General features: G+C 32.6%; 13 protein-coding genes and 1 pseudogene across 14 annotated transcripts, besides 6 other annotated features; 9 read left to right on the top strand and 5 right to left on the bottom strand.

The window, feature by feature from the left end:
- Positions 1-5,320: part of a mobile genetic element that runs on past the window's edge.
- TVAGG3_1020680 (uncharacterized protein) lies at positions 457-1,020 on the top strand (the record flags this gene model as incomplete). Its single annotated transcript, XM_051254791.1, has 1 exon — positions 457-1,020. One exon carries the CDS (start codon positions 457-459, stop codon positions 1,018-1,020), a length of 564 nt encoding a protein of 187 aa, XP_051080365.1.
- Positions 2,255-2,879, bottom strand: TVAGG3_1020670 (annotated as a pseudogene). Its single transcript has one exon. A coding segment is annotated over exon 1 (625 nt).
- Positions 3,476-4,042, top strand: TVAGG3_1020660 (uncharacterized protein; the record flags this gene model as incomplete). Its single annotated transcript, XM_001313734.2, has 1 exon — positions 3,476-4,042. A coding segment is annotated over one exon (567 nt), but the record flags the coding sequence as incomplete, so codon positions are not given.
- Positions 4,775-5,320: a terminal%2Cinverted (terminal inverted repeat of Maverick-1C transposon ID:TVAGG3_1020650).
- Positions 5,321-5,765: 445 nt separating this feature from the next.
- Positions 5,766-5,833: a mobile genetic element.
- Positions 5,834-6,862: 1,029 nt separating this feature from the next.
- On the top strand, positions 6,863-7,666 carry TVAGG3_1020630 (glycine-rich protein family; the record flags this gene model as incomplete). Its single annotated transcript, XM_001313736.1, has 1 exon — positions 6,863-7,666. One exon carries the CDS (start codon positions 6,863-6,865, stop codon positions 7,664-7,666), a length of 804 nt encoding a protein of 267 aa, XP_001313737.1.
- Positions 7,667-8,460: 794 nt separating this feature from the next.
- Positions 8,461-9,449, top strand: TVAGG3_1020620 (glycerol-3-phosphate catabolic process; the record flags this gene model as incomplete). The annotated part of the gene is made up of 1 exon (XM_001313737.2): positions 8,461-9,411. The coding sequence occupies one exon, from the start codon at positions 8,461-8,463 to the stop codon at positions 9,409-9,411; it is 951 nt and encodes a 316-aa protein (XP_001313738.1).
- A 1,367-nt stretch (positions 9,450-10,816) lies between these two features.
- TVAGG3_1020610 (uncharacterized protein) lies at positions 10,817-11,451 on the top strand (the record flags this gene model as incomplete). Its single annotated transcript, XM_001313738.2, has 1 exon — positions 10,817-11,434. One exon carries the CDS (start codon positions 10,817-10,819, stop codon positions 11,432-11,434), a length of 618 nt encoding a protein of 205 aa, XP_001313739.1.
- A 169-nt stretch (positions 11,452-11,620) lies between these two features.
- Positions 11,621-12,523, top strand: TVAGG3_1020600 (uncharacterized protein; the record flags this gene model as incomplete). Its single annotated transcript, XM_001313739.1, has 1 exon — positions 11,621-12,523. One exon carries the CDS (start codon positions 11,621-11,623, stop codon positions 12,521-12,523), a length of 903 nt encoding a protein of 300 aa, XP_001313740.1.
- A 1,171-nt stretch (positions 12,524-13,694) lies between these two features.
- Positions 13,695-14,912, top strand: TVAGG3_1020590 (uncharacterized protein; the record flags this gene model as incomplete). The annotated part of the gene is made up of 1 exon (XM_001313740.1): positions 13,695-14,912. The coding sequence occupies one exon, from the start codon at positions 13,695-13,697 to the stop codon at positions 14,910-14,912; it is 1,218 nt and encodes a 405-aa protein (XP_001313741.1).
- A 451-nt stretch (positions 14,913-15,363) lies between these two features.
- Positions 15,364-16,227, bottom strand: TVAGG3_1020580 (uncharacterized protein; the record flags this gene model as incomplete). Its single annotated transcript, XM_001313741.1, has 1 exon — positions 15,376-16,221. The coding sequence occupies one exon, from the start codon at positions 16,219-16,221 to the stop codon at positions 15,376-15,378; it is 846 nt and encodes a 281-aa protein (XP_001313742.1).
- A 621-nt stretch (positions 16,228-16,848) lies between these two features.
- On the bottom strand, positions 16,849-17,463 carry TVAGG3_1020570 (RNA polymerase II transcription regulator recruiting protein; the record flags this gene model as incomplete). Its single annotated transcript, XM_001313742.1, has 1 exon — positions 16,849-17,463. One exon carries the CDS (start codon positions 17,461-17,463, stop codon positions 16,849-16,851), a length of 615 nt encoding a protein of 204 aa, XP_001313743.1.
- Positions 17,464-18,063: 600 nt separating this feature from the next.
- TVAGG3_1020560 (autophagy of peroxisome) lies at positions 18,064-21,411 on the bottom strand (the record flags this gene model as incomplete). The annotated part of the gene is made up of 1 exon (XM_001313743.1): positions 18,088-21,132. One exon carries the CDS (start codon positions 21,130-21,132, stop codon positions 18,088-18,090), a length of 3,045 nt encoding a protein of 1,014 aa, XP_001313744.1.
- A 97-nt stretch (positions 21,412-21,508) lies between these two features.
- Positions 21,509-22,849, bottom strand: TVAGG3_1020550 (hydroxymethylglutaryl-CoA synthase protein; the record flags this gene model as incomplete). Its single annotated transcript, XM_001313744.1, has 1 exon — positions 21,548-22,849. The coding sequence occupies one exon, from the start codon at positions 22,847-22,849 to the stop codon at positions 21,548-21,550; it is 1,302 nt and encodes a 433-aa protein (XP_001313745.1).
- Positions 22,850-23,269: 420 nt separating this feature from the next.
- Positions 23,270-23,791, top strand: TVAGG3_1020540 (uncharacterized protein; the record flags this gene model as incomplete). Its single annotated transcript, XM_001313745.1, has 1 exon — positions 23,270-23,506. The coding sequence occupies one exon, from the start codon at positions 23,270-23,272 to the stop codon at positions 23,504-23,506; it is 237 nt and encodes a 78-aa protein (XP_001313746.1).
- A 209-nt stretch (positions 23,792-24,000) lies between these two features.
- Positions 24,001-26,202, top strand: TVAGG3_1020530 (ankyrin repeat protein family; the record flags this gene model as incomplete). The annotated part of the gene is made up of 1 exon (XM_001313746.1): positions 24,001-26,202. The coding sequence occupies one exon, from the start codon at positions 24,001-24,003 to the stop codon at positions 26,200-26,202; it is 2,202 nt and encodes a 733-aa protein (XP_001313747.1).
- A 689-nt stretch (positions 26,203-26,891) lies between these two features.
- Positions 26,892-26,965: a mobile genetic element.
- Positions 26,966-27,299: 334 nt separating this feature from the next.
- Positions 27,300-27,805: part of a mobile genetic element that runs on past the window's edge.
- Positions 27,360-27,480: a mobile genetic element.

Here is a 27,805-nt window from a genome sequence, read left to right as displayed (position 1 = left end):
TATATACGGTTGTATTATCTTTTTCAATAATTTCACCGTCCTTTATAAATGGCATAGTACATGGAGTTAAAATAGGGTCAAACTTTTCATAGTCCTTCCATGTTATGTATTTCTCAGTATTTCCATCAGTGATAACAATATATTTGTCAGTAAGTGTGAGAGAGTATTGACCAAAATATAAACGTTTAGCTCTGTCAGCTTCATACGCATATGCAGCTATACTCATATTTTAATGAGAATAAAATGTTGTTCTATTTGCAAAGTACAGACCCAAACGAATACGGGACAGTAAAGCTACAAACAAACTTAGGTCTACAGAATGAGGCGCTTGCATTCAGAATGGTTGACTTCAATACTATCGCTTCATTCGTTATAACAGATGAAACAGATTTCATGGAGCTTGAAATAGATGGAAAGAAGCACGAAATAAGATTTCACAATAATGTAGAATATAAGATGGAAACATTAGCTGGAGTGTTAAATGCTCTCATAAATACTACAATAAACAAGGATAACGAAGAAAACTTAATGAATGTTAAACTTATTGCAGGAGTTTTGAAGTTCAGTTATGCGAAAGAGTTTAAGATACCAAGAATGAGTCATAGAGTACAACTTCTTTTGGGTGCATACCATATGACATTTCCTTTGAAAAGTGTTGACAAAACGATTGAGATGAAATCTGTTCCATACGTATGTTATGGTAATTGTTTGTACATTGAGTCTAAAATAGCTAATGTCACAGGCATTTCAGGAGTTAATAGTAAAGGTTCAGTAGAATATAAATCCTTCTGTTATGCAGTCAATTCAATGTTCATTCCAAACGTTCCTGTCATAGCAACTCATTTAGGTAAATGGGTTCGCATTAGTCCTCATAATTTGAAAGACATGCAATTCAGACTTGTTGACTTTCAAGGAGAGCCTGTAGAACTGAAGGCACCAGTGCGAATGACTGTTGAAGTTGACTTTTTAGAAAATATTAAATGCGACGGCTTACAAGAGAACTCAGAGCTAAAAATATAAAGTATGAATGTTATGTATTAGGTCATGAACTTTGGTTGTTGTTGTTTGATGAAACAGATGAGTTAGTTATGTCAGTCAAGAGAACAGAAAAATATTGTGTTAGTGAAAACTGCACCAAGTCAATAAGATTAGGTTTGCATTATGAAGATGAGTTCGATACTGTTGAAGAAGTTTTGGATAGATATTACAAATTGCTTTAATTTACTAAAACATATTTCAAACAAAGCTTATAGTAAGTAGATAGTTTTGTATACTCGTTCGAATATTTATACTTAAACTCAACTCCTGTAGTTCCTGGTGTTTCAATGATGCGGATGTTACCTATTTTCATGAATATGGCGTTTGACCACAGCATTCGATTTCAGGGTCGAGATAGTCAATGACACATTGTTTCCTGTTATTCGTGAGATAACATTTTCAAGGTCCTCCTTTGTTAGAATTATTTGGTTCTTACTTATAAGATTTGTCAAAAGCTTCTTATCGTCTTTGAGTAAAATTTTGTTTGTATAACTGAAGAAGGTAATGGTCTACGTTATCTGAAGGGATTTGTTTGAACATTTGTGTAAGGATTGTCGTTGGCTTCTCTTGAAAGAATTTGGTCCAGTGGTGGATACTCTAACTTAACATCTGATGTAGCGTTAGCGTTTGAAGCTGAGTTTAAATTCACCGACTTAAGTTCTGGTTCTTTTTCTTTCAAACACTCTGAACTATAGTTCTCTTATGACAATATTGTTTGTCGTTCGTGAGTCAACATTTGATGTTGGTTCAATTGGAACATTAACGGCACCAGCTAAGATGGATTTGCTTCTCATTTCATATAGAATAAAAACCTTTTATATGTATGAAATGAACAATATACTCGACAAGGGTTTGAATGTAAAGCTAACGAATGAAAATATTGTTTAATTCACTGAGACAGGTGCTGTGTATAAAGATGTAGAACTACTGAACAAAAGAGCTAAGGGAAGAAGCAGGAACATGAACAAAGGGTGGAAGCCTATAAAATTTATGTCAATGATGGCTCAGGAGGTTCAAACATAAAGTATGCAGAAAGTTATAGAGTTTATGCTCTCAAAGGTGAAAAGCCTTCATTTAAGAACAGCTATTCTAACGCATATCCTCAAAAGCTAACGGATGGAGAAGTGGATGATATGAATGACAGCAAAAATATTAACAGAAATGGCGACAGAGATGCATGGAATTTGTTTACCATCAGTCAATTGAAGGTTAAACTTTAAAACAATGTTGGTCGTTCCCATGGAATATTTTTGACTTTAATGGTATTAGTCATGATATGAATCTCAAGGTATGAACGAGGAGAGATGAAGAGACTTATATGCTTCCCAAATTTCTTCAAAAGGTAATGTTATACCTGACTGTTTCCAAATGAGTTCAATATCATAACGTGAGAAACCTTGAAAGATAACGAAGTCAGTTATGAGACGTTTTATGTTTAAAGCTAAAAACCTCCATGTTTGCATAAGTATTGCTACAGTTAAGTGGTAATGTCTGACTTTAGTAATGATGTTAGCTAATGGTGAGTCTGGTTTGACACTAAACCTTTACCAGCGAAATCATCACAAACTAATAAAGTGTTTGATGGATATTTTTTGAAGGGGTATTTTGAAAGTTTGACAGAATGTAGTTTGTAAGTCGTTTCATATCGTAAAACTCCTGAGTATTGACGTAAGTGGTGTTTGTCAATAATTCTTTCCATCTCCTCAGAAGTCTTTTGCATTCCTGACTGTATAAATTCAACGATGGCATAATATTTCCTCTTACGTCGAATGTAACGTTGAAGAAATTCAATGAGTTCACTGTCTGGAACTTTAAACGACAGAGGCTTGAACTTTTGACATAAATGTTTTCGCTGTTGAGTCCATAGAGTCTGAAGTTGCTGATATTGATTTGGTCATAATATGAGTCATTTCCTAAACGTTCTGTTATGAGTATATGACGAATGAGGTTGAATGTCTTTCCTGACCCCATCTTTCCACAATAGAAATACACACCATTTGAACAGAACTCATAGTCCTTACTGAAAGGAAGAATGAGAGAAGAGTTAAGTTTGTCTGTAGTTTCATTCATGTCTTCATCTACATCATGTATTAAATGCTTCATTTTATTATAATTAAAAAATGCAAGTCAGAAATATTCAGAACATAGCACCGAGTCTAACTGACAAGAGTATAAAGATATACTATGAACATGTTATGATGAAACCAACCAAAATTCAAGAAAGTCAGTATACTTATGAATATCCAAGACACTGGGTAGAGTATGTAGGAGGTGAGAAAGCTATTGAAATCAGACAGGTTCGAAGTATTCCAGCAGGAAGAACAATATTATTGAAGAACTTTTAATGTTTTGAGAATATAATGATGAAACAAAGAAGCAAGATAGTTTTCCTGTTGCTGTATATGTGAACTTAGATACAGGAGATGACATGAAAGTTTTTAACACAAAGCTTCAAACGGTAGTGAGAGAACAACTGACTGCGGAAGGACATCCATTACCTTCAGAAGTTACCATAGCATATAATTTTGAAACAAACTCAATAGATTTTAAAGTCATCTCTGCAAAGAAGTCAGGATTTACATTTAATGAAGCAGATGTATATTCGAATGAAAACTTCAAAGCTATTGCATGGTTAGATAATGACGATTGCTTTAAGAAAATATTTAAATACAGTGACTCAACGATGTCAATAGATGACCTTCGTGGAATGTTACCATCGACGTTTACAGTAGAAGGTTCAGCAGGATTGCTTACAAGATTGTCAATTGGTGGTATTTGGTCTCGTGAGAACATTGTTATAAAATCCAGTATAAGTGAATTTGCTGAAGAATCTATATTATGTCTTTCAAACTACATGTATTCGCCGCCGAAGCATTATAGTATAACAAACTTTGTCAGTAAGTTTAACATAAGACTTGTCGAACCTTCTTCAATGAAAGATGTTGTGCTACCTAAAGATGGAAAGGATGGACTCATTATTGAGATGATTTTAATTGCATATTAAATGAGCTTGTTCTTGAAGGTCATTCATGATGAAATAACTGTTGTAGAAGATGTTAGCAATTGTTCAGACATTTTATTGAGAATAGATGAGATAAGAAAGAAGTTAGATAGACCGCAAAGCGGTGAGGGCGAAGCACGTGAGAATGTTTATGTTTCATTGACTTTCTCCAGTAACGAGAACTTTTATGAGATAATATTGAAGAGAGATGATTTTAATATGGGGTAAATGGTAGCTTGGGCAGCTTTAGGCGCAATGGGAACAAAAGCATTAGCATTTGGAGCAAAAGCACTTGGAGCTTATGACGCAGTAAATAAAATGAGTGGAGGAAGGGTTTCGAAGACATTAGATGCAAATAAAGGGAAGATTGGAGGCTGGGTTGCAAAGAAGTTAAGATTAAATAAAATAGGGCTCATAAATAAAGCATCCAATTTGGTTGCGACTGAGTCAGAAAATGCTTTAGGAAAGGACGATGAGTTTGCAAAACACGCAAAAGACTTTAATGACCAGATGAAAGGTGAAACAATGCATTTAAATAGAGTCGATGGAACTAAAGAAAATGTTTCTTCTCCACCAGTAGTTCTTCCGTATGGTCCCTATGGAATGTATGGAAACCCTTACGAAAGACCATTTGACCCATTGACTGGTGGAAGTAACTGGTATCATTACGGCCGAAGAAGAAAGACAGTCAAGTTGGAGACAGACGTGAAGAAAGCAACTAAAAAGAAACCAAGGAAGAGAGTTATAAAGCAATGAATTCAACAGGGTGAAAAAAGAGGTGAGATCTCACCACTTCACCTAAATTTATTTTTGTGCTATGTTTTCATACGTGTGAGGGTGGTGATATCATTAATTTTTAAGTTTATTTTTTTATTTTACTGAAAATTTTTATTTGGATGTAAATGACAGAACAAAAGCAACTCATTCGAATTCCACAGTATAACAAACATACATTTAAACATTTATTCTTCCTTCCTGAGCATAACATGTTCTTTCAAATACATCCGAGACCAGTTGACTTTTCATTGACTGTGTATAAAGATAGAAATAGTTATATCATTAAACCATACGATGACGAAGGTAAGTTATGTAAATTGTACGTTAAGAAGTTAGAGAAAGTTTATGGCTTCAAGTATGACTACAATAGGGTTAACACTGATGATGAAGATATTGAGGAAAATTTATGAGAACATTAGTGAAGTCGTTAGTGAGAACGATAGTGAGAACGTTTATTTTTTACATTAGTGAGTTCGTTAGTGAAGTGGTTGGCGGCTTTGTAAAGTGTCAAATTCACAAGTATTGGGTAAGGTGGAACGCAGTGCCGCCGTACCCATGACTTGTATACTAACTAACTAAGGGTATAGTATATGAGAAGGAAGAATCCAAAATTTTATTTTTAAGGTTTTGCAAGAAATATTTTTATTAATAAACGGTAGAATAATAATAGGAATATCGATCTTAAAAAAGAAATACATGAAATAAATAAAAATTTGATTCAACTTTGACAAGAATCACAAATGATTCTTATCAAAGTTGCTCAGTGAACAACAAACACTTGTTATTGTTTATAATTCAAGTGAATGTTGTACACAAAGACAACAATTGTCTATCAATTGTTGTCTTTGATTCAACTTTGACAAGAATCACAAATGATTCTTATCAAAGTTGCTCAATATTTAGCATGGCTGATTTATTCGATGAAGTTTCTATCAACGCTAAGAGTTTAAACGGTACATTCACTAGGCGAAAACAACAAAATGGGACGAAAAAAGGTTAATTAGCATCCGTATCTAGAGACTATAATATATGCGGACCTGGAGTTAATAATTTTGAATGTGCCTTCATAGTTTCTCAACATGATTAGAAATAATAGCATTAATGCAAATTAAAATGCTGTTTGGCATTAGAATCAAAAATAATCATTAGCTTCCCGCAAGTACAAAAATGAAATAAAAGTGTAAATTTTCTTGTTATGTAGTAATCTTTTAAAAAGTTTAAGGCTAGAAGTGCTCCCACTTCCAATATTAGCAGCTTAGCTTATCTGTTCATTCTGGAAAATACCTAGACCTAGTTATGCATATACCTATAAATATTGTTCGCTTCTCTTTTATCGAAGTCAAATTCTAAATTAGATTTTTGAAAATCATACACAATATTCGCTTTCCTTATTAAGAATGTAACATTTATGTAGTTGTAAAGTATGTCTGATTCAAAATAATATGATTGGATTCGAGTTCAGCTTAATCAAATTCATATTTATGGAATTCTAGTCATTTTAAATCTTGTAATCTTAATAATAAAACGCATTCATGAAAATTATTTTAATTATAAAACAAAATCATTCCTTTGCACAGATTTTGATAACGAGATTTGAGAAATTTGATCAGAATCTACTACGATTTTGTGGAAGCTATCATGTTTATTTTCAATCAATGTCGTGTATACTGCATATTATGTGTTTAAAATCTGCATTAATATCAATGCAATCTCCGATTTCCATATCAAAATGTAAATGTGATGCGACCAAATATAGCGTGCTCCCCAGAATTATTTTTGCTTTTTTCCTGAAAAATATTATTAAACATCAGATTTCAAATACAAAAAAGTGAGAAAATTTACATTTTAAGAGTGAAATTGAATGAAGCACGTTAATGATGAAGTGCAAACTAACTATGGATTTAATATCTACATCAGATACCAATTCTAAAAACCATAAAGAGAAAGCTAAGATCACATTTTTTGTGAGTGGGATCACTTCTTTAAGGCTATTTTATTGCTTATCCGATTTATATTAGAATAGTAATGTTTGTGGTTCTACTATATATGAAAAATGTATGGAAACTCCAAGAGCCATCAAAAGGGACACTTAATCTTGAAATAAATTCGAGAGAAACATCAATTTATTATCCTTGCCAATCTTCTTATGATTGCACATGTTATTCATCTCTATTTGCCCCAGGAATTTATAAAGTTGAAGTTTGGGGTGCAAATGGAGGATCTTCGTATACAAATGAAGTCTTTAAGCCTAGTAACGGACAAGGCGGTTATTCGCAAGGAGTATTGATATTAGAGTATCCTTCGACTGTATTTGTTTTTATTGGAGGTCAAGGAGAAAGCAGTAAAAAAGATTCTTCGACTATTCCTCACGGCGGTTATAACGGGGGAGGCACCACTGCCCGTGATGATTCTGAAACAGGAGACCGAGGAAGTGGTGGAGGTGGTGCTACAGACTTGAGAATTAATAGCACTTTATTGGATAGCCGAGTTATAGTTGCCGGTGGTGCAGGGGGAAATGGATTTGATACCGGATGGGGAGAGACTCTTCCTCCTGCATTTGGTGGAGGATTAGAAGCTGCTCCACCAAGAGGAAGAGAAACTGTAGGAATGCCTGCATCACAAACAAACGGATACTTAAAAGGCTTAGGCCAAAATGGAATATATAGAAGCGGTGGAACATCGGGCGGTGGTGGAGGCGGTTATTTTGGCGGTTTGACAATTGAAGGAATATATGGAGGCCAGGGTGGTGGCGGCTCTGGATATATAGGAGGTGTTACTAGCTATAATGGCATCATTGCCCAGACAATTCCAGGAAATGAGACCTTTCCACCTAAGTCAAATAACGATTGAAATGGATTTGCAAAAATAACTTTGATTGAAAGACTACCAAGACCTACCATTCGTCCAAAGTTCTTAGGCAAGTTCAAAAGGAAACGATAATATTATTTGTTTTGTATTAATAAAATTTTTAATCATGTTAATTTTTTTTAATTCAAGCAACGATCTTTTATTTGATGATATTGATTTGGTCGAAATGAGATGATATTCATGAGCTATAGATGAAATATAACATTACAGGAAATTAATTTTATTTATATAGTTTTTCTCATATATTTAGTTGACAAAATTCGGTTTTTTTGAATAAATCGTTAAAACAAATCTGAAAACCTTGAATAAAGTCGAATATAACTATTCAATTTTTATTTTTCCTATTGATTTTTTTCATATGTTTACATCTCAGAATTTTGAAAGAAATATTCGGCACCTCAGTGATGATGTTAAATTCATATTTATTAAGTTTTATAGAAACGAATATAAATAACCGTTTGACAGTTTACGAATAACAACGGTTTTAAATTCTGAGTAATATCTTTCATTATTTTATATTAGTGTTATTCTTCAAAAATCATATGAAAATTTTGATTGCATGTCTAAGCTTTCAATAAGCTCTCCTAATTTTCAGATAAATTTGGTTTTAGGGTATTCAAAAAATTCAAGCCTCTTTCAATCCCTGTCAAACAAAAATTTTTAGATTTATCACATCATTTTTAGAAATTCCTTACAAGTTAAGCATCATCGGTTCAGGAAACTTCGGAAGCTGCATCGCCAGACACTGCGCAGCTAACATTAAGAATGTTCAAGGAATGGACACACACATCAAGATGTGGGTTCTCGAAGAGATTGTCAATGGTGAATCATTGATCAACACAATCAACACAACACACGAGAACGTTAAGTATCTTCCAGGCTACAACCTTGGCGAGAATGTCGAAGCAATCGGCGATGTTGTCGAGTGCTGCGATGCAGATTTTTTCATCTTCGTTGTCCCACATCAATTCCTCCCAGCTACACCCCAAAAGATGAAGGGACACGTCAAGAACACAGCTACAGGATGCCTTCTTACAAAGGGTATCAACTTCAAGGACGGAAAGATCCAATTACTTACAGATACAGTCGAAGAGATCATCGGCATCAAGTGCGGTTCTCTCATGGGCGCTAACATCGCTAACGAAATTGCTCGCGGAGACTTCTGCGAATCAACATTGGCTTTCCCAGATATCCCAGAGCGTGAGACATGGAAGCAACTCTTCGATTCTCCAAAGTTCAAGATCTCTTGCACAAATGATATCGTTACACAGCAACTTTCCGGCACAATGAAGAACATCGTTGCTCTTGGTGGCGGTATTGTTGATGGCCTCAACATGGGTCAGTCTACAAAGGCTGCTATCCTTCGTGAAGGCTTCGTTGAGATCTTCGACTTTGCTAAGATGATGTTCCCAGAAAGAGGTGTCGACATTCTCACAATGATTGAATCATGCGGATTTGGCGACATCGTTGCATCATCTTATGGTGGCAGAAACAGAAAGTGCGCTGAATACTTTGTTAAGTCAGGCAAGACATTCCAAGAGTGCGAAGCTGAACTCCTCAATGGCCAGAAGCTTCAGGGAACACTCGCTGCTGCTGAAGTCTACAAGATTCTTGTTGAGAGAAAGGCAACAGAGAAATCCCCACTCCTCACAACAATCCAGCTTATCAGCGAAAGAAAGGTTGAACCTGCTGAGATCATCAACTACAGAGCACATGCAACTGTATGAATATTATAAATAAACTCTTCTATCCTAACTATCTCTAATCAATTTTTTTTCTGCCTCATCGTACTTCTGCTATTGTCTACAAAACAGAAGGACATCATTGAATTGAGTTATATACTAACTTAATTACCTCCTTTATTTTAAGGAAAAAAAGATTTTTTTTACAGATTGGAATCAGTTTATCACTTCATATAGATATAATGCGAATAAAAGCACTATTAATTTATCAATCTTATCATCATTAAATCATATCGATTTTCAATCTCATAATGTTGGAAAAAAGACTCTTCATTATGAATCATAAATAACAAGTAAAAATAGAAAATTGAGAGTCTCATGAATATAAAAAGACCTTAGTGCCTATTTATCCAACAAACTTTTATTTGAAAATAAACAATAGATGTGACTAATTTTGTAAGATATTTAGTGAAGGTAATAATTAACAACATAAATAATATGTTAAGTAAATTTTCATGGGAATAGCTTACATCTTCCAAAACACATTGTTATTTATGAAATCTTAATATTTGAATAAATTAACCTTTATTGCTGGACTCATGAGAATCAACACGCAGCACCACTAATTAACATAATTTAATTGATATGGTACCCACTATAAAAATAGTTTCTCCTTTTTAGATTAGATTTTATAACTTTTCGTTCGCCTAATATTTATTCAGAATATTCTCCACATCATCAAAAATTCAATAAAGAGAAGCCACCGATGGATCAATAGTACGAAAAATGGATATTTAAATATTTTGTAGAAATTATTACGCTTTTGAATCAAAATTATACTATTATACATATTAATAGCCTATGCTATAGTACATCAACATATGAAAACTATCATAATATTTCAATTGAAATTGTCATTCTTGAAACTTATTAAAATTTTGGTGTTTTCTAGCATTAAAATCAATCAAAATGAGTAGCAATTCTTTTTTATATTATTTTAGAACGGACTAAAGATTTTGAAACCTCGAAATTATTTTTTCTTTAGGAAAATATCACAGAACCATTAGCTGTATAAATCATTTACCAACGTTCTTTTGGCATTCAATAAATCCCACAATTGGAAACTTTATTTCAAAATTGAAAAGAGTAAAAAGACTATCAAATTATATTTTATTTTAGACGCAGAAATATTGTTATCCTTATTAAGATACGGATATTGGATACGATCATAGAATTTTATTCATTACAATGCTTGATAAAATATAACACAATAACGATAATACTACATATTACTCATTTTTGTATTCATACAATCATATCACTTTTGACAATTTTTTAAGAATGCCTACTTATTCATTATGTTTATTTAGATTTTACAATCATTTTTATTAATCATTTTTTGAATAATTGTTCAATTTGAAACAGGTGTCAGAGATATTTTTGGAATAAAATGCTACCTATCCTATTCTCCAAGTTATCATACAGCCTTGTTGCAGAAAAGATTGATAACTACCAATATAAAATTAAGGACACATTTAATGGAGAAGAAATAGACCTTTCCGAGGTTATTGAAACAAAAATTGCTCCTGATAATGTTGATACAAGGAATCAAAATATTGTCAAGGATGTAAAAGGCTATCCTAATCTAGAATATTCGTTGGATATACAAAATTCTCCAAAGGGCGATTATGTAGTTTTTCATCAAACACTTAAAAACACAGGAACAGAAAGAGCAAGATTCGATCTTTGCACGCTTATCAAATTCAACATTAGAAGCTACGGATCATTTGCACAATATGTATATGAAAAAGATTTGGGCTATAGATTCAAAATGCCATATGGCCAATCATATACATGGGTTCTTTTCAATCATCCAAATGCTACAAATGCAGGAGAAGTTGAATTTGGTAAATCAGTAACACCAACTTATTTCGGAGCAGAAACATACTTTGAAAAAGTATGCTATTGGATGTCAACTTCATGGACACATAATACACTCGAAGCAGGCGAATCTGGAACTATCTCATATATGGTAGTGAAAGACTATTATTCACCACCACGTTTCTAGCTTGAAAAGACATTGATATTGAAGGAATATTTGACAACGGATAAACTTCATCTTAAAGGAAAGATCTTTGATGTTTATGAAGACTCATACATTGCTGTACAATATTCAATTTATGAAAAAGGAAATAATAATGTATTTGTCAATAGTCAATTATTGGCTGATTGTTATACATCTGAATGGACAGGAATGGAAGCAGCATTTGACAAAGAAGTTGATGTTCCTTCAACACCAGGTGTTTATTACCTTGATATCGAAGCAATTTCATTTGGAGGATATCTCGCCGAATATGTTGTTGAGATTACAATTATTCCACCGAATGCAAAACCAAAGATAGAAATTGCTGATAAAATCTATACATATTATATTCCAGGAAAAGAAGTAGTTATCAAGGCAAAGATCACTGATCAAGATGCTGATGACCAGAAGTTCCTTGTCCAGTTATTCTTGGATGACAAAATGATGAATGAATACAAAGAAATCGCAAACAATGATGAAGCTAAACAATACTCATTCAAATTACCAGATGATACTAAAGAAGGCTTACATAAAATCAAAATGACAGCAAATGATGGAAAGGATACAGCAGAATTTACATTCGATATAAAGGTTAAGAGCAACACAAAGCTTTCAGTCAGTTATGAAGATGCTAAAACTGATATCAGTTACAAACCAGGTGCAGCAATTGGATTCACAGCTGTCGTTTTCGATCCAGATGTTGAATACGACTCAACATTTACACTTACAATTTACTTCGATGGAGTCCAAGTTGGACAGACAACAAGGAAGAATGATGGTGATTTAATGCGCATTCCTTTAGCTGTTACTATTCCTCGTAATGCAACAGCCGTATCTGGAAAGGTTGAAGTCGTTATTGAATCATCAAACGAAAAGGATTCAATTGGATTTACATTGAATTTAATTCCGCCACCAAAAGAAGAAGTTTCAGGAAATGAAAATGCTGTACAGGGCGATGCTGTTCAATCAACAAACACTAAGAATCGTACTATGTTGATTGGAATACTTGTCGCTATGGTTATTGCTATTGTTGTAATTACAGTGGGTATTATTTATCTTATAGTTAAGAAATAAACAACTTAGTTAAAATTCTAATATAAAAAATCATTAAGATATATATAAACCATATAAATTCTTAAATCTCTTATACTTTGACTCAATAAGATTTATATCATAATAATTTGAATGAATTTCTTAGATTGCAACTATAATCATGAATAGATACGATTAGTATAAACGAAATAACACATAATCATTTTACAGGCACTAGTTTTTCCTGTTGAAATGTAATAATTTTATCGGGGTTATAGCATTTATTTGGATAATGATCTTATACGACCTTATGACCTGATATCTAACCAAATACATATTAAAATCATGAAATTAGAAAAATCTCATTAGGATGACACTCATTAATCAGATAAATGCGTAAAATTTTTGTCATTTGAAGAACATATATGCCAATGAAAATACATTTGTTGTTTAAAGCAATTTAAAATTGTTATATTTACATTTATCTATCGTTTTATTTGTATCAAAAGATAAATTAAATCGTCAGAAAGTTTATTTTAGAAAAATTAAGATCACAAATCAAATTTAATCATATTTTAAGGAAAAACCATAAATTTGAGGTTCACAATTTTTATCCCGATTCAAATATTTGAATAAATTCAAAATTATAGTTAGTTGGAACAGCTCCTATAACATCAATAATAATATTTCTCTATTTTTCATTATTTGATTTTGTCCCATTTGAAAGGATCTGTCAAAATTCATTATTAATTTTATGCTATTCCTCCTTTCTCACCTCTCAGCTTCATTGAAAGCAGTTAGAGTTGATGATTTTACATATGCTATCAAAGACACAAAGGATGGTAATGAATTCTCTGTCTCAAAATAAATTCATACTAAGTTAGCTTCAGGAGATGCCGATCGAGTTCATCAGGATCTGGTCGTTGATGTTCGGAATTATCCAAATTTAGCATATAGCTATGACTTTTATAATGATCCTGACGGACAATTCACAATTGTTCATCAAACTGTCAAAAACACAGGATCTGATCTAAGAAGATATGATCTTTGCACCCTACTTATTTTTGATTACACGACATTACCAAGTTATGAAGATGTTACAGAGCTTGGAAAAGTCATTTCATATGATGGTAAAAAATATACATGGGTTTTTAGAAATCATCCAAATGTTACATTCGTCCAAGAAGTTGGTGCTGGAGTCCCTAACAATAGAATGAAATATTTCACAGATGATGAACCATCAAACAATAGGTTAGGATTTATGTCTACATCATGGACAAAAGTTGAGCTTATTGCTGGAGAATCACGTACATTTTCATACATGCTTTATAAAGGTGATTATCGACCACCTTTACTGACAATTGAAAAACAGGAATTAAAAGAGAAGTATTTCACAGATGAAAAGGCAACAGTAAAGGGAGAATTCCGTCATACAGATTTATTTAAGTCTGTTACAGCAGGATACGACATTTTGGACAAATCAAATCTGAAACTACTTTTGCACGGAGATTTGGGCAGTTTATATACAACCATAGTTGAAAAGAGTGTTAATTTTGACAAACAAGGAAATTATATTTTAAGAATCCGCTCATACTTCGGAAATACATATGCAGAGTACAATCATGACTTCCAAGTATTCCATAGAAACCAGATTCCATCTATCACCATTTCTGAAAAGATATTCACTTATTATCTTGCCGGATTTGATCTTAACATCAAAGCAGTTGTATCTGACCAAGACTCAGGAGATGCAACACTTACAGTTCGCATGTACATGGAAGACAAACTTATGAAAGAGTATACACAAGTAACAAATGATTATGATATCAAAACATTCACGTTTAAGATACCAGAAGACACAAAGGAAGGATTATATCATTGCAAACTTTTAGTTGATGATGGAAAAGCTACAAACAAATACAAGTTTGAGATCAAAGTTAGATCAAACACAAAAATATCTGTTAGTATAGAAGATACTAAACTTGATAAGACATACACACCAGGATCAGTTATTGGTTTCACAGCTGTTGTATTCGATCCAGATAGCCTTTACGAATCTTCTTTCACAGTTTCTGTTTTGTATAATTCAGATGTTCAAAATAAAGTCACAAGGAAGAATGATGGATCTTCTGTCAGAATTCCATTATATGTAACAATTCCAAATAATGAAACTGCAACAAGTGCAAAAGTTTCTGTTCGCGTTTCTAGTTCTAACGAAAAAGATGAAACTAGTTTCCCTATTACTATTTATCAAGATCCCTCAAAGAATAAAGGTGATAAAGCAACAGATGGTGACGCAGACAGTAATAACAAAAAACCAGTTGATAAAGAAACAAAGAAGTTCAATGCAATGATTGCTGTTCTTGCAATTCTTTGTATTCTTACTATTTGTGCGGCAATTGTCATCATTATTTTGATGATTAAAAAGTAAATTATATTTGTTATATTACGGTTTAATTATTACATTTTTCACTAGTTTTTATATAAAATATTTCGCCTTTACAGGACTATACCCATGAATAACGTAATCAAAAAGTTTTCTTTTATATATGGCCCATATAATCATGCCCATTCTATCTGTGCACAAATAATAGTTCAATAATCCAATTCATTGCAAAATATATTTATTTTTAGAAAGAAAATGCTATTCAATCTTTGAAATATATGGAATTTTCATGTCAGCTAGCCCATAATTATATAAATATCATTTGTATGTAAACTAATTTATTGTGATTAGCACATTACTACTACATCTCATGCTAAATTTAAATTCATCATTTTTTTTCTTAATATTATGCATTTATGAACTAATTAGGAGCTCGTAGCAAGATCAGATTCAAAGATTCATACGTGAGAAAAAACATTTGTTAATAAAAAAAGATAAAAATATAATTTTACTGTTCCTTCTTTTCTTCTTCCTCCTGATTTTGCTTTTCTCCTTTCTCCTCTTCTTCGCCATTATCAGGATTTTGTAATTTATTAACAATTTTTTGACGCATTTGATCAATAATTTCTTGAAGTTCAGCAACTTGCTTACTGTGATCCTCCTTTTCTGTACCAAGTTGCTTATCTAAATTCTCAATATCCTCATTAATCTTTTGCATCTTTTCGTTGTATTCTTTCTTAATTTGATTAACAGACTTCTTCTGTGCAGTTTCATCATTGAAACGAATACCAGCTTCGATTTTAGCTGTTTTAGATTTGTATGCGTTTGTTTTATCACGAAGTGAATTAATTGAATCTTGAAGTTCTCCGATTTGAGCGCGTAAGTTCTGGAAATTCTTCTGTGAGCATCTGTATTCTGCATTTTCTCTTGCGTTGCTAAGCATTTGTGCTTGACTGTTGCCTTCTTCGATTAATTGATTCAATCTTGTATATTCGCAGTAAATAATTTTGTCTTCTTCCTGGAGTTCACGAACAACAAAAGTCTTATCATCCTTCTTTGCTTGCTCAATTTCCTTTTTGAGCTCGTCAAGTGTATTTTGCGCACTCTCTACAGAACGTTGAAGCTGCGGAACTGTGTTTGCATGATTCGATACGACATTAGATGAGTCTGAATTCTGTTCGAACGTTTTATTGATTGCATTTGTCTGTGCAACGATTTTATCTTGAGCGCGGGATAATTGAGTACGCATTTGTCTTGTTTGCTGTTGAATCTGCTGAGTCTTTAGCTTGAGCTCGTAGACTTGAGCTGGTTTAATTTCATCTTTTGAAGCAGTAGATGCTCCAGGTCTACTCATTCTTTTATTATTTTTTTTTGTTCGTTATTTTGTACCACGCATTTACATTATGTTTTCGCTTAATAATTATACTCTATACATATAAATGTCCATATTATCCATTTGAATATTGCCTCAAATGGTTTTCTTTCTCCGATTTTTCCTCTTATTGTTTTACAAAAAAGTGACTATCATATCATCTCAAGATTTTCAATAATTTGACGTGTCAATTCTGCAAGAATGAACTTTATATCTGCTTATACCATGCAGATAACCAACTTGGCAAGCTTATCCTATCATCTTGTTTGTTATTGCCAGTAACGTGTTTGATTTTCATCACAAAAAAGTTCTATCAAAAATAACCATGAACAGCAGCGTGAAACGCTTTGAAAGTTCTCTTTTTGATGCACCAAACATTCGGTGTTACAATAGATTTTCATCTTTATCAGTCTCTCATTTGATAAAGAAACAAAGAACTTCAACAGACCAACGAAATTGCACACCTAGATGAAGAAACAGATTTTCTTGCTTAAACAATTTAATAGCTTGCATAAATAAAATTTATTAATTTAATTTTTTTTAAAATGAGTGGGTAATAAAAAAGGAATCATATAATATAATAAAACTAATAATTTTTATCAGCTGATATTAAATATCAAATACGTTCATATCAAATGGATCATAATCTGTCATCTGATTAATGCTATCGTATCCATCAGACATTAATTCTTCAGCATTGATCTCATTTACATCCTTCGCTTTATCTTGTGTAGTGTTCAGTGAGGACGGAATAGAATTCCTTACACTTTCGTCTATTTTCTGAATTAGTTCATTCTTTCGAACAATCATTTGAACCTTCTTAGCAGTACTCCTAAATAGTGTAGCAAAACGGTTCTTAATATTAGCAGTAGATCTTTTCGGAAAATATTGTACTAAAAGTGCCCATTTTGGACCGTGGATTGAATACTGCATGATTAGTTCTTTGTCTTCTTCTTTGGTCCATACACTATTAACGAGTTCTGGTGATAGGTAATTTCGGAATCTATCTCTGCATTGCCTTGGGGATTTACCTGGAATAAGTCCGGCGATCGTATTCCAATCATAATCGCCATACTTATTAACAAGGTTTCTAAGCAATTCATCTTCCGTCTTTGTAAACGAAGTTCTGATTTTTCGGCGGTGCTGTTCGGATTCTATTACTGATGGGCTAATGTTACTATCCTTCCAACTATCATGAGTATGGGGTAACTTTCCATGTATCATTGGAAGGAGACTTAAATGAACAGTTTTTCAAGCGACCTCCAACCTGTGGTAAAAATTATTTAAATATTTTTCTGAGGTGTCAAAATGCTAGACGATAACGAAAATGTTCTCAATTTCTGTCAACTTGATGGCATCCTGCAAGTCAACATGATTAATATATTTTGTTAATACATTGACAAAATGATAGAGTTACTTCATACAAAGATATGAAAATATGGCTTGTGAGTATTAAACTCATTATATTACCTTGAAATGTGCGTTTTTTATCTTCTTATTCTCAAAATATAAAATGTAAGGGTTAATCATCAAAATAAGATACAAGATTCGCCATTATAAGTTAAACATAAATACATAAAATTTAAGCAATCATTACAGGTAAATTTAAATTTAAATCACAGAGGATAATCAGAGTCGAAAAATGTAATATATCTTGTAGACTTGGCTGATTTTGCCTTGAGTAAATCATTGATTCTTTGTCCCACTAAATATTCCCATTCTCAGTTGTGAATACAGAGTTTGATCAAACTTTTCTATCAAACTCTGCGGCAAATCTTAGAAGATTAAAAACGAAATATATAATTTTTATAAAAAACAACATAAATAAAATTAAACAAAATATAATTATCAATCAAGCGTAAAATTCGGAGACCAAATATTCATAATGCCATTTATATCTCCAGAACAGACGACATTATCCCTGGAAACAACAGATTCAACCAAAAACGAATGATTATGGAGAGATCTGTTGAGAGTCTTTGGAAGAGTGATGTAATTGGTCAAATCGCTGTAATTTAGCTTCACAGGCTGCTCTCCTTCGAACAAAGAGTATGAGCTATTTGGATCTTCGCTACTTACGTAGTATGTACCTGTTGACGAGCAGATAACGATTGCCTGACCATCATTACATACAGCACCGTGGCTGCCGATGATGTCGACCAAGGAATTGTCCGATTCCATTGAACTGACAGAAACAATTTCGTTTCCTACAACAGCAAACTTAAGAGTATCCTTGCAGAGAGGAATAATATTGTATGCCCCATTGATTTGCTTGTGCATAACTGGCAGTTCGACTCTTGTATCGAATACATTTACATTTCCAAGTAAATCTGTGGTGAAAATGAAAGGAATGTCTTCAAATGTGGCAACAGATGATACACATGACTCACTGCATGTCATCTTTCGTATCAACGACTCACTTTTTATATCAAAAAATTCAACAGAATTCGAATCTTTGTAAAAAAGTGCCATTTGATCGGAATTCAATGCAATCATTCCATTTATCTGGTTTGAAGTCTTTTTGATGAGTTTCATGCGATCGCAATCGTAAGAATATATGTTTTCAGCATCAGCATAGACATATGAATTATCATGAACTCTTGCAATTGTAGAAATCGGACAAAAATGTTGGAAATTTTGGAGAATGTTGATTTTTCCTTTAGAAACTTCAACGCTAACCAACAAACTATCGCCTACTTTAGCTAATATATTGTTTTCATTAGAAAAGAATACATCAGTTATCTTCATTACGTCTAATTTCTTCGATGCAATGAATAATGACTTCGAATCTTGCCTGTAAGCAGCATCGGACCTTTCTCTGGCAGTAATTGACTTATTTCCATTTACCCATTGACTCTTTGAGTGAATTTTACGTGTTTGAATTTGAGATATCTGATTTAATGTCATTGAGCGAGCATTTAGCTTGGAATGAGACTTAACAGGTGCTGCATTGTTCGACATTTTAAGAGGACCGAGCGGAACAATTAAATTTGCCGTATTTAATTTTCTGAACATTATTGGCAAATTATCTGAAACAATTTTGGCCGCAATCGATATCGCTGGGTTTGGATGGTTCACCCATGCCAAGGAATGAGTTGCAATCGTACTTACGTAAAATGGTTGCGGTTCCATCTTCAAAATCTTCAAATAGGCTGTGAAAAGGACAACTGTGTTGTTCTCATCTGGTTCATGAGAGAAAATCGCGTTGAAAAGTGGGTCTTGAAGATTATCATAAAATCTCAATTTTGAATTTGCGTCAAAATTGCAGTAAAACGCGTAAATTACATCGACAATGTCAGAAAAGAATATCGCAGTAGTCAAAAGTGGCAAAAAGAAGAAGGAAAGTGTGGAAAATAACTGAAAATCTGCGCATTGTTCAGCAGATCTCAAGCATTCCTTGAGAAATGCCCTGATAAATCCAACGTCTGATTCGTTAGAGCCATTGGACTGGATAATACTTGAATTTACCATAAATAAATACTCGCAAATTGAAACATCTCTTCGCAAATCCTCGTAAAATGTCGGCCATAGTCTTTGCATTGATATTGCCCACGACGATAGGTTGCAGAGGAAACTGGAAGCCCAACTAATTTTGAGAACTGAAGAAAGACGAGGAATCAAGAACGCTGTATGGTAGTTTGAGAATTCATGGGGGATGCTGTCAATGGATTCGAGGATGCTGTTGATGGCATTGAAAGCAAATAATCCAGCAATCGTAATTTTTCTCTCGAAAATCTCAAATAAAGGTGGAATAGCTCTGGTAAGCTTCATTGGCGTATCGAAGTATGTTGTAGTAAGGTTAACGTAGTGATTTAGCAAAGTTAGTAAAGAAAATGCTCTTCCTGATGAAAGAATAACATCAGAAAGGATATTGAAGTAAATTAATGCACTTTCTGGGTCATCTTGTGGTATAATATCGACTAATTGGTCGTGAATTTGCAATAATTTTTCCATAAAAACTGTGTCGACAGAATTTGAGTAAAATGCATCGTAAAACTTAGAAAACCATGGAGGATAGTACGAATCGACCTGTCCGAAAGCTTGAAGACGATAATTTGGATCGAGTTGAATAAGTTCTTTAATATAGTTCCTTTTATTCTCATCTTTGACTCTATCGAGAGCTTGTAATGGTGTGAGGTCTCCGTTTGCATAATCTTGAATTGTAGTAAAATTGAAAATTGTGCTTCCTCCGGTGTATAAAAACGCGAGTACGCATCCAAGCGAGAATATATCTGCACATTGCAAGCTAACGGGTGTTTGCGGAAGGCTTTCTACAACTCTTTCTGGGGCAATATATGAAGAAGAGCCGTTGTAATTAAAATAATGGAGGAAATAGTTAGGCTGCGATCTTCTTAAATATTTTGGTTTGTAAGGCGAGAAATCTGTAATTAAAACTTGTAATCTATCAGTTAATAAAATATTTTCTGGCTTAATATCGCCGTGGATATATCCATTTGAATGAATATTTTGGACGGCACGAATAATCTGATATGCAATCCAGTCTTTTTCGATGTTTGTTAGTTCGGGATAATCATTCATTCGAGATTGGAGGCTATGAGTAATATAAGGACGTACAAGATATACCTGTCGATCTGCTAAATGATAATTTCCAACGAGACATCCTTTTAATTTATATTCTTGACGAATTAATTTATCGAAAATTTGTTTTGAACTCTCTATTACAGATAAAACTTGTTGATCTCGTATACCATTATCATCTTCGGGTATTAGAAACGCTTTCACTGCAATGTCTTTATTTAATTTTGTATTAAAAGCTTTGAAGCTCAACATAAAGGTTCCATCGTATATACTGTTCTCAACCTGTATGTCAAGCTTTGTTAAATCATCTTGATACCACCCCATATCGGAGGGGCATACAATTTGATTACCCATTTTTTTACAATTGACAAATAAATAAAAAAGCGGAAGATTGACTAATGATAAATTATAATTCACATCTATTGTGGTTATTCCTTTACATGAAGCAAACACGTTTATCAAGTAATGGCATTGAAATTTGGCGGGTTGGGCCGAAATTCTGAAATCCGACTTATTTGATCTTACTCCAAGATTTGGAGTATGAATAGGCTTATATCAAATACATTCCTGAAATATCCATCTTATCAGGGAGAAATGAAATGTTATTTTCAAATTTTGTATCTTCATATTTGTGTTGGTTTAGCAAGAAAACTAATAAATTATCATTTCTTCAAAAATATAGTCATTTGAACGAATGCTAAAAAGTAAATTTTAATAATATTATTTATTTATTAGAATTTCTATAACAATTTTATGTCGTAATAATAATTTACTCTTTTATCCTATAGATACGCTTCCAGTTATCATCTATTTTCTCCAAATACCAAGATCCTTTTTCAATTAAGTCCAAACTATCTTCTGGCTCATAAGGAGCGGTCAAATACCTTTTATCTGCAAGTTTTACATCATTATCATAATCAGAAACCTTTCTTTGTACTCTGTTATCTAATCTTTCTTGAAGATTCAAAGCATCTTTCATAAATTTGGTATCTCCTACAACATTCAATGCATACATTGAAGACGCTGATCCACTTCCAAAGCTAAACATCAAAAGTCTCTTTCCAATCAAATCTTGGTTGAAAATTAAAGATGCTAAAGCCATATAAAGGGAAGCAGTGTATCCATTTCCACACATTTCAGATAACAATGATGCTGGATGGACTTTCCCTTTAAATATGTTAGCAGCTGCTTGTGATTGTTGAGAAACTGTTTGATGTTCAGTTCTTGTCTTAATTATTTCAGGATCATTGTTATCCTGATGCTGATCTAAGAAGTTAAGTCGACCTGTGCACTTCTTAATATGATTCTGGAATGGAGTATGCAAAACAATGAAATCAAATTTATCAAGTGTCGTTCCAGGATGGCGAGAGCGGAGTTGCATGTAGCAATTCTCTAAGCATTCATAATACATAATCAAAGAAAGTGGTCCATCAACAATTGGATGTGGATTTGATGGATTTGGTTTGCAAAAATCATAACTATTGATGAAATAGTTAGTTAAAGAGCCTTTTTCAAATACTATTGGTGCATCGGGGCCTAAAACTATTGCAACTGATCCACAACCACCTGTTGGACGGGCAACTCTGTCATCATAAACAGCAATATCACTGCAAACAACAAGGGCAAGTCTACCATCCCATTGTGAGGATTCTATCCATGCAAGCGAGTTAAGAAATGCAGCAGTTCCTCCATAGCAAGCGTTTGTATTATCAACTCCTAAAATGGAATGGTTTTCTTCAAATAACTGCATAATAAATGACTTGATAGACTTTGAACGATCAATTGATGTTTCTGAACCAACTTCCAAACGACCAAAATCAGTTGGTTTGTATCCATAAGTGTCAAAAAGCTTTTGAACGGCACTCATCGCTATAGATGCAGTATCTTCATGGTCTGTGCAAAATGAAAGAGTAGTTTGTCCAAGGCCCTTTGTATATTTACCTTTAATCTTTGTACGAAATTCTTCTCCAAGAATAGAAATTTCGGCATCTTCAAGATCATCTTGTGTAACATAGCTTTTCGGAATATAGACTTGAATTGCCTTAATGCCAATGTTCTGAGGTGTTGACATTTTGAATTCTATATTTTCAATGTGTTCTCAATTAAAATTTTAGAAAAAATCTCGGATAAAACTCATGCAATTTTTGAGCTTCTGGAAGGAAAGGATAAAATCATTTGTTCACATACTACAAAAATATTATTGGAAATAGAAATATCTCTTTAATTGCAATAAGCGAGATTTTGAAATTTCAATGTATAAGTTCGAGTACACCAAGACTGATAAATGCGAGCATAGTGTATATGATTACTAGGCTGGTTTTCCGATTTGCAATAAAATGTTGTGAGACAATAGCAAATCATAAAAAAGACAGCAAAATTTAGCTATGCACATGCACAGTAAATTCTTTGACCTGATCAATGAATAATCAAAATGACTAAATGTAAAGTAAAAAAAATTGAATGAAAGCTGATTTTTTTCATAAAAAAATAAATGACGGAATCTGTAGATAGCGATAGCGATCGTATTACAAGTGCACAGATCGAGGAAAAAATTAATGAAGCTAAAGAGCTCGAGCAAATTCTTAAAAATGAAGGCAAGATGCCAGACAAGAAAAAATTTCAAAAGCATCAACACCATGGACTTCCAACTTGGGTTAAATTCTTATACGTCCTTACATTTCTAATTGCCGTTGCTGCTTTTGTAGTGCGAATTAAAAGCCTTGTTTAAAAATTACAAAATATGGCATCATTATTTGTTTTAAACTCCTAAAATAGTAATTCTCTCAATTTTTTTTATTTATCATTACCTTCGCAAAATAAGAACTCCTTTACTAATCATACGAAAAACTAAAAATGTCAGTTCTCTAAATTTTGGAATAACTTTACAAATTGTAAACTTCGTTTTGGCAGATTTAAAGAGCAATGAAAGATTAAGCTTAAACCAAAGCACACACATTTACAGCAGTATCATACATCTCATTGGCCATCATTTTATTCTAATATTTATGTGTTCATTATTAATATTGATAATTACAACATCTTTTTCACTTAAAATCACTTTAAATAGATTTTTTGATCCAAATAAATGATAAGAATGTTTGTATTTTGAATGATTAATTAATCTTAAATTAATTTAAGTCTGTATTTATAGAATCCAAAGATGCATAGTTTACTAGATAATAATAAAATAATTTTATTATATTTTTTGACAAATTCTTTGTGATGACTGAATACAATTTCGACCAATTCATCACGGAGTTTGGAAATTACATTGATGCAATCGACACTATATATAAACTAAATACAACTAATCAAGGAGAAGTTGAGAAAGTTTATTATATAATTAAACGCAATTTGATTAATCGCCAAGTTTATTCACCAACTAGGATAATTTCAATATTATATGATGTAATGCTTTCGAGGTATCATGTTTTTAAGTCATATCTACTGATTATTAAATGGATCATCGATGACTATAATTTGCAAAGTCTTGATAATTGCAACTCAACCCTCTACTTCTTTTTATACAAGGAATTTAAAATGATATTCGAAAATAGATGTTATAATAATCCTTATCAAACCAGTCCCCCTTTTCTTGGTGATAATGATTACGAAATTCCAATGATCAATGCAATTATTTACGATGATATAACATTGTTTATTTCATCTACTGAACTTCATAGCACAAATTTAAATCATTTAAATGCATTGTTTTTCACAGGGAAGTTTGACAAACAATCAAAAGTATCTCTAAGGAAATTCACTTTACTTGAATTCTGTTGCCTTCATGGAGCTGTAAAATGCTTCAAGTATTTGAGGACAGAATATAAATCAAATGTCACAAAGAAATGTCTTCAATATTCATTTATCAGTGGTGTCCCAGATATATTGAATGAATGTTTAAAATATCAAAAACCAAATGAAAAATGCATGAAATATGCAATCATTTCACACAACATTGACTTTGTTACATTCTTGATGAATGAATATAATTTACAAATAGATATCAATTACTGTGCAAAATTTAAAAACATATCTGCATTTTTTGTATATATGAATGAAAAATTTGATATGAATTCAATTGATTCTCCAAATTGTTTTTATTGCTCTTTGTTATTTGCAATTCCTTCTTTGGTGAATTTCTTTTTCTTAAAATCAAACAAATTCATTGAGAAGATCGACAAGCAAAAGGCAATTTCCATAACAATTAATAATAAATGTTATGAATTAATAGAACTTATTGCTTCAATTGGCGCAAATTTAGATAAACAAAAAGAAAATGGAAAAACATTTCTTCATCAAGCTGCCGAAAGAAATGATTTAGAATTAATAAATGAACTTATTTCTCAAGGAGCAAACATGAATGCAAAAGATGTTCTCGGAAAAACAGCGCTTCATTATGCAACAATACATAATCACATAGATTCTGTTCAAGCTCTACTTTCACGTGGAGCAAAAGTTTGTCTCAAAGACCATTATTATGGAAAAACTCCACTTCATTATGCAGTCGATAATAATAATATAAAAATAATCAAGCTACTATTTACTCATGGAGCCAATGCAAATTCATATGATATTAATTTCCAAACTGCTCTTCATTTTGCAGCCGAAAGAAACAATGTTGAAATTACAGAACTTCTCATATTACATGATGCAAATGTAAACGCAAAAAACAAAGATGGAAAAACTCCCCTTCATTATGCTTCAATTAATAATTGCCAAGAAGTTGGTAATTTACTTATTTTAAAGGGTTCATATCTCGATGCTAAAGATAAAAATGGAAGAACTCCTTTACATTATGCCGCATATGCCAAGAAAAAAGAATTTGTTGAAATTCTTATTGCATCAAGAGCAGATATTGATATAAAAGATATTGAAAATAAAACTCCACTTCATTATGCAGTTGAAAATGGCAATATAGAAACAGCTCAAATTCTGATTTCAACTGGTGCAAATACAAATGCAAAAGATAAATATGGAAAAGCGCCTCTTCACTATGCTGCCAAAAATAATAATATAGAAATTGCCAAAATCCTATTGGCCCAAAGAGGACGGATCAATGCAAAAGATATTTGTGGAAATACACCACTTCATATTGCTGCAATTAATGGTAGTATTGGAGTCATAAAATTTCTCATTGATAATGGTGCTAGGGTTAATTCCCTTAATATCTTAGATCAGACTCCGTTGCACTTTGCATCGATGGTAGGATATATAGAATCAATTAAAATTCTGCTCTCATATAAAGCAAATCCAAATTTAATTGATCGTAAGGGTATATCACCAATAAGTTATGCAAAACAGAACATGAATTTGAAAGAACTCATTTCAACATTTGGTTTAACAAGATATATTAAAGACACTTCTAATTCATTAGCATATAGAGCTATAAAATTATGGCAGTCCCAACGGGAACCGCGGTAATTTACCGAGGTTTCCGCACATCGGTTCCTTTTTTTAGGAATTTTTTAGATTAAAAAATATGCTTTGTAAATCATTTTTTGTAAATCGGCAAAAATTTGGAAATATTCTGACGACAATAAATCTGGGAATAGTATTTTAAATACGAGAACAACCTATTTAAAAGTGTTTCGCTCGATTTTGTATAATTTCAAATTTTCGCATATAGCTTTCCGTGAATTACCGTGATTTTACCGCCACATCAATAGTTTACGACACTTTTTCCGTAAATTGAGTAGTTTACTGCACTTTTTCCGTAAAATTGAGTTACGGGAATCTGTAAGATTACTGTACCTCACTTCTAGTTGAAAATAGCATTAGTATATAATAAATAGATATATTATTCATATTTTTGATTTTGAATTACGGGAAAAGTGAGTTCAGAACTTCCAATTATTATTTGATTAATTATGTTAAAAATACTATAAGGAATTAAATACATAATGTTGAAATTTGAATTACGGAAAAAGTGGGGTGAAAGTGAAGTGAAAAAGTAAGATATTTTTTGTTGAAATAATCATAGTTGTACAATTTTGAAACTATAATGTAAAGCTATAAATTGAATAAATTCAAAAAAAAATTGTTTATTCTTATTAATAAATTTATATTAATCAATATTTGAACAACCCGTAATTAAAATTGAATTCATCTTAAAATTTAATCCATACGTTAATTTTTAATTTGCTCGGCGAATGCCGAGCTTCCCTACTTCTCTTGTCATTCCTTCAAAAACTCTAATCTCATCGCACTTACAAACATCATGATTTGATGTTGTCGAGAAATCTTAGCCTGTTTGTCATTTGATTATAGCATTTGAAAGTCATCTCGAAAATCGATTAACAAGACAATTTCCAAACATCTACATACAAGTAGATGATGGTAAACCCATTAGAGTTGTTTTGCTATGATTCCTCCAATCTTATGATGAGAAAAATCATATCAAAACAGCTCTAATCGCACGGCAATGTTTTTCCCGATTTTGTACAGCCCTATATAAAATTGATTTGCTAATTACCTTATTTCATGTTTATTTATACATTAAAATTTTATATATAAAAGTCTAGGGCTGTACAAAATCGAGAAAAACATTGCCGTGCGGTAATATAGGGTCAAAAAAATCGCGCCTCGGCACTATTACGTGCGCATTATATTTAATATGCCCTTCTTTTTTTTTTCTTTTTTCTTCTTCTTTTCCTCTCCTTCTTCCTCTCCTTCCTCTTCTTTCCTTCTCCTTCTCTTTTTACAACAACGTCGAAGATCTTCGAATTTGATTGTTGGAAAAGCATCTATTTCAGATAAAGGATGCCTTTCTCACAGTCAACATACGAGGGTCCTGGCTGAAACGTTCTCAAAAAGCCTGAGATGGTAATTCTCTGATCACTCATAGCTGGGCAGGTAGTCATTTGCTGACAATACCTGTCTTTATGCATGCACGCTTTCATGTATATGGGTTTACACTATCAATTCGCAAAGTTGTTCCGAATTCTTCCAAAATGGAAGGACCCGAAACAACTTTGCTTGTTAACGATACAGACGCATTACTTTGCATTGATACTGTGCTGAGTTG

This window comes from Trichomonas vaginalis, chromosome I (assembly GCF_026262505.1).
Source record: "Trichomonas vaginalis G3 chromosome I, whole genome shotgun sequence".
Lineage (NCBI taxonomy): Eukaryota > Parabasalia > Trichomonadida > Trichomonadidae > Trichomonas > Trichomonas vaginalis.
This window is presented reverse-complemented; position numbering and strand designations above follow the sequence as displayed.